Below are 5,210 nucleotides of genomic sequence, written 5' to 3'. Positions count from 1 at the left end.
GGCGCCGCGGCAGCGCATGCGCACGGGGCGGCGCCTGCGCAGAGCGGCGCGGCGCGGCAAGATGGCGGTGAGCGCGCGGCGGCGGCGGCGGCGGCGCTGGCGGGGCGGGCGGCGAGAGGCCGAGACGCGGTCCCCGCCTCACGCGCTCTACTTTCCCCGCAGGACAAAGAGAAGAAGAAGAAGGAGAGCATCTTGGACCTGTCCAAGTACATCGACAAGACGATCCGCGTGAAGTTTCAGGGAGGCCGCGAAGGTGAGGCCCCCGCCACCCGGCACGCTCCCTTGGCAATTTAAAATAAATAGCAGCGGCAATGATCGTAATTTGCGCTCAGGCAGCGCTTTCTACGAGCAGGCCCGGCTTTAAGCGCTTTGTGTGGACGAACGAGTGCCATTGTACCAGCGCCGGGAGGTAGGCACTTCTGTGCCCACTTTGCAGACGGGGAGACTGAGGCACAGAGAGAGGCACAAACTGATCGCAAAGTCACAGCGGCGCAGCCGGGACCGGGACTCGCGAGTCCGCGTCCTTTGAGGTCCTGTCTTTCCAGCTGTCGCCCCGGGTGGCCGCCCCAGCTCCCCACTTCTTCTTTGCAGAATTCAGTTCCTTGCGGTTGTAGGACTGAGGTCCCCGATTTCTGGCTAGTGCTGGCTGGGGACGCTCGCTGTCCCCTGCCACGTGGCCCCTTTATATCGTGTCAGTTTGCTCTGCCAACCAGAGAATCTTTCTCATGCTTGAATCTCTTCTTTCCTAGTGTAATCAGAGTTAATAATACAATTGTAAGAGTGTTGTTTAGTGAATTGCAACAAATCTACTGTGCTAACGGAAGGGGTTAATAAGAGAATGATATATGGGGCTCTATATTCTATACACGGGTTTTCTATAAACCTACAACTTCCCTAATTAAAAAAAAAGAAGTTCCCAGTTCCTTTAGAGGCTCGCCTGATTAGGTCAGGCCCACCCAATTTAATCTGTCTTTGGATTAACTCAAAGGTCAACCAATTTGAGGGCCTCAATTATGTCGGCAAAACATCTTCATCAGTCGTCTAACCACAGGAGCGACATTCCCATCACATTCACAGGTCTCAACCTACACTCTAGGGGAATCGGTTGTACAAGACACATAATCCTGCCCCCCTGCCACAGTGCTTGTGTTCCATGAGTGGGGGAAGCACCCATATGTGGGCCTACTGTGCGCCAGGCCCCAGGCTGAGCACCTGCCACGCCTTGTTGTGTCTGACCCTCACTCTAACCCTGAGAGGTAGCTGTCCTTCTGAATCTCGTTTCACCAGGAGGAAGCTGCAGGGCCAGGGGCTTAAACCCAGGCAAGCAATCCAGTACGAAGAAAGAAAAATCATAAACATATACACACCTAACAACAGAGCCCCCAAATACGTAAAGCAAAATTTGGCAGAACTGAAGGGAGAGATAGACTGTTACATGGTAATAGTTGGAGACATCAATACCCCAAGGTCAATAAGGAAATAGAGAACCTGGGCAATACTGTAAGCCAACCAGGCCTCACAGATGTGCACAGAACACCCACCCAACAGTACACATTTTTCTCAAGTGCACATGGAACATTCTCTAGGATAGACCACATGTTAGGTCAGGAAGCAAATCTTAATACATTTTAAAAGACAGAATCATATGACGTATCTTTTCGGATGACAGTGGAATAGAACTAGAAGTCAGTAACAGAAGGAAACCTGGAAAATTCAAACATAGGCAATCAGGTGGAAGGCCACATCGGGAGCCGGCAAACCTTTTCCACAAAGGGCCAGAGTGGCTGTGTGTTGGACTGTCTCTGTCACATCTGCTCAACCCCTGCAGTTACAGTGTGAATGCTGCCATAGATAACAGGTAAATGAAAGAGCACGGCTGTGTACCAGTAACACTTTATTGACAACAATGCAGCAGAGCAGATTCTGCCTGCAGACTAGTGTGCCGTCCCCGGCTCTCCCCTGCCACACAGGTGGCACAGCCGTGGGCCAGCAGCCTTGTCCCTGCCTTTCAGGGGATATGAGTGTGGAGTAAGGGCAGAGTGGGATCCTCACTTCCTCAGGGTGAGACCAGGGAGGGGGTAATGGAGGGAGGTGGAGGCCCCCAAAGTAGTGAGGGCTGGTGTCCCGGAGGAGGAGGCCTGACAGATGAAGGAGGGCGAGAGGAAGATGCATCCCAGGGTGCAGAGGTCAGCAGAGCAGAGGGGACAGGTGGGAGCAGTGGCAAGCAGTGAGGCAGCCATTGGGTCTCCCAGGCTACAGGGACTGTCACCAACAAGGCACAGAGGAGGGAGACGCGGAGATGCATCGTGTGGTCAAGGGGCATAACTTCAGACAGCGTGACCTGGGCAGCAGGAAGTGAGTTTGAGGAGAGAAGTCATGGCTCAGACACATCCAGAAAGACCCAGGCCACTGGCCAAGGAGTCGGAGCCATGGCTGTGACTTGAGTGTCTATTTCATTTGCTCCTGTCAGCCTTATGAGCGGCAGGGCTGGCGTTTGTTCTTTGAGCTCCCACAGTATCTCCCGGGGACTTACCTTGCATCCAGCACGATCCTGGGCTGTGGGATTCGGCAGGACAAGGCAGACACGGCCCCCAGCCCTGGGGCGCTGACATCCTAGACTGGCAAACTACAGCTGACAGGCCAACTCCAGCCCGCTGCCTGATTTTATGCAGCCCACGAGTCATTTTTACATTTCCTAAACAGTTGAAAAACTCTCAAAAGAAGGACCATTTCATAATATGATGATTGTGTGAAATTCAGATTTCTGGGTCCACAAATAAAGTTTTATCAGCACACAGCCACGCTCGTCTGGATGCGTGTTGTCTGGCGGCTTTGGCAGTACAGCGGCAGAGCTGGGTTAGCCTTGAGAGACATCTGGACCACAAAGCTGCAAACATTGTCTGTCTGGTCCATTGTAGAAAAAGTCTCCCGAGCCCTGTTCTGGTAGGAGACGGTTTGGAGTCTGCTGTCACCGTTCTCCTTCAGGACCCCTGACCACTGTCCCCAAACCTTCCGTCGCCCCATCCCTGGGAAGGTTGTTCCGTGTCTGCGTCTTGCCGGGGTGGGGGTGCCCACCAACTCCCTCTGCAGCACCCAGCCCCGGGCTGAGTTCCCTTGTTCCAGGAAGAAGTGTTGACTTTCCGCCTTTCCTTTTCTCTCTTCTTTCCGGTGATTTCCACAAGCCAGTGGAATCCTGAAAGGGTTCGACCCCCTCCTCAACCTCGTGCTGGACGGCACCATCGAGTACATGCGAGGTGAGCCATGGGGCCCGGGGGAGCCGGTGCCGGGGCCCTTTGCCCTTGGGACCCCGGGGAACCTCCACATAAGTTCAGAACACGAGGCCTTGTTGGCCAGACGGCCGACGGCGGCCCTGAGCTCCCCCATCGTGGGCATTCCTGCAGAGCCTCGGAAGGCCGCAGTCTCGGGGTGTCAGAGGTCACAGAACCATTTGGCCAAGTCGCTGCTTAACCTTTGCTTTCCTGTGAGGCACCTGAAATGTCCCTGGCGTGCTTGCAGAAACAAGGCTTTGCGACTTGCCAGGAGATGAGAGGATGAGAACACTTTGGGGCACCTCTCCACTTTTCTCTTATGCTCTCCCTCCTAAATTCCCGTTGCAAACAAAGGCTCCTCAGCCCCTTGCCCAGAGGGCCCTCCCTCATCTCCCCCCACCCAGGCCTGCCCCTGCCCATCAACCACCAGATTTGCCAGCTCAGGCCCACTGAGGCATCCAGGGGACACCAAAGCCAGGAAGAAAGGAGGCTTGCCCCTTGGCAGCCCGGTGACGGGGTTGAGAGTCACTCATGGGAAAAGAGAGGAGAGAGCGTCACGGGGCCGGATGGGGGAGCCATCCTCCTGGTGGCGGGGTGGGCTCAGGCTCAGCCGAGCCCCCAGCCTCTTGCCTTCCCTCCTCCCCTGGCTCTTGGGCTGACCAGGTTGGGCCTCCCAAGTTGGGATCCAGGCAAATTGCTTTCCTCCTGTGACCAGTCAGCATGTGGGGTTGTCGGGAAAATTAAGGGATCGTGCCCAATCAGCCCCCGAAAGCAAGAACTGCTGCAACCCAGCATTTTCCTACAGCACCTGGCACCCAGGGGGCTGGTACGCACTTGCTGGATAAGCACACCCTCCCGCTTCACCACTGGCTGCCAGAACCCTCCTTGCCACCCGGGGCTGGGAAAGGTCGGGACCGAGCAGTCGTTGTTTCTGCAGGGTCCCCGGCAGCAGAGCCAGATGGCATACTGGGTCTCTGATCCCTTGGGGTCGCCTCCAACACCATCTGATGACAATAATGAATTCTAATTGCCCGTAATTTCATGCAGAGCTTCTCAAGCCTACTCTCTACCCCACCGTTCACAGGGAGGGGTGTTGGCGACCGTCAGGGCTTCTGGGAGTTTGGTTTTCATCTCAGCTACTGCCTGGTAGCGGAGTCCCGGGAGCCCCTGCCAGCTCAGGGGCCTCTGCCTGCAATTAGCTCCAGCCCCGGAGTAACCGCTGGCCCTCCCCTGGGCCTCTGTGTTCCTGTTTGGCGAATGAGGCCAGGCTGGGCACGGTCGTTTCCAGAGCTCCCTCTGGGTCCAGTGGTCCGCGGATCAGCTCAGAGAGAGGCTGCGTGTCTGGTCTTTGGGGTGGTGGGAGGTGCTCCGGCTGGCTGTCCCACCTAGCAGGCAGAGCACCTCGCCGAGGCCACAGGGCGCCCCGGCATCTGTGGGTAAAAGGCAGGGGCAAGAAAGAGACCTGGCATTCCTGGCTTCCCCTGTGGGAGGAAGGCTGCCTCGCCTTCCCTTCTGGCTCCGAAGCCTCATGATCCCACAACGGTGCCTCTTGTACCCCTCGCCCTCCCGGCACAGCCACCTGACGCCCCCATCTGTCCCTCCCTCCAGACCCGGATGACCAGTACAAGCTCACAGAGGACACCCGCCAGCTGGGCCTGGTGGTCTGCAGGGGCACGTCCGTGGTGCTCATCTGCCCGCAGGACGGCATGGAAGCCATCCCCAACCCCTTCATCCAGCAGCAGGATGGCTAGCAGGGCTGCGGCGCCCGACAAGGGCACACGGGCACAGGGCACCGAGGCCCCAGGGCAGGGCCCGGGCGGCACGGCTTTCCATGGACTCAGAGCTGCCCTCCCCACCTCACGTGCTGCCTGCTGCAGCAGACGGCCTTTTCTTTTTGTATGGGTTAAATTTTTGTTTTCTTAATAAAACTGCAAACCTCAA

The 5,210-nt window shown here is 56.8% G+C and overlaps 1 protein-coding gene across 1 annotated transcript; it reads left to right on the top strand.

Annotated features, from left to right (window-relative positions):
- The first annotated feature begins 48 nt into the window (after positions 1 to 48).
- LSM7 (LSM7 homolog, U6 small nuclear RNA and mRNA degradation associated) lies at positions 49 to 5,210 on the top strand. Its single transcript, XM_037824040.1, has 4 exons — positions 49 to 67; positions 163 to 253; positions 3,183 to 3,254; positions 4,878 to 5,210. Exons 1-4 carry the CDS (start codon positions 62 to 64, stop codon positions 5,018 to 5,020), a joined length of 312 nt encoding a protein of 103 aa, XP_037679968.1. The 5' UTR covers positions 49 to 61; the 3' UTR covers positions 5,021 to 5,210.

The sequence above is a fragment of the Choloepus didactylus genome (genome assembly GCF_015220235.1).
Source record: "Choloepus didactylus isolate mChoDid1 chromosome 25 unlocalized genomic scaffold, mChoDid1.pri SUPER_25_unloc1, whole genome shotgun sequence".
NCBI classification, from domain to species: Eukaryota; Metazoa; Chordata; class Mammalia; order Pilosa; family Megalonychidae; genus Choloepus; species Choloepus didactylus.
The sequence above is the reverse complement of the archived record's forward strand: the minus strand, read 5'-3'. Positions and strand labels throughout refer to the sequence as shown.

Coding starts and splice junctions, on each gene's coding strand:
- LSM7 (XM_037824040.1), top strand. Junction 254..3,182: donor GTTTCAGGGAGGCCGCGAAG/GTGAGGCCCCCG, acceptor GATTTCCACAAG/CCAGTGGAATCCTGAAAGGG. Junction 3,255..4,877: donor CACCATCGAGTACATGCGAG/GTGAGCCATGGG, acceptor CCCTCCCTCCAG/ACCCGGATGACCAGTACAAG.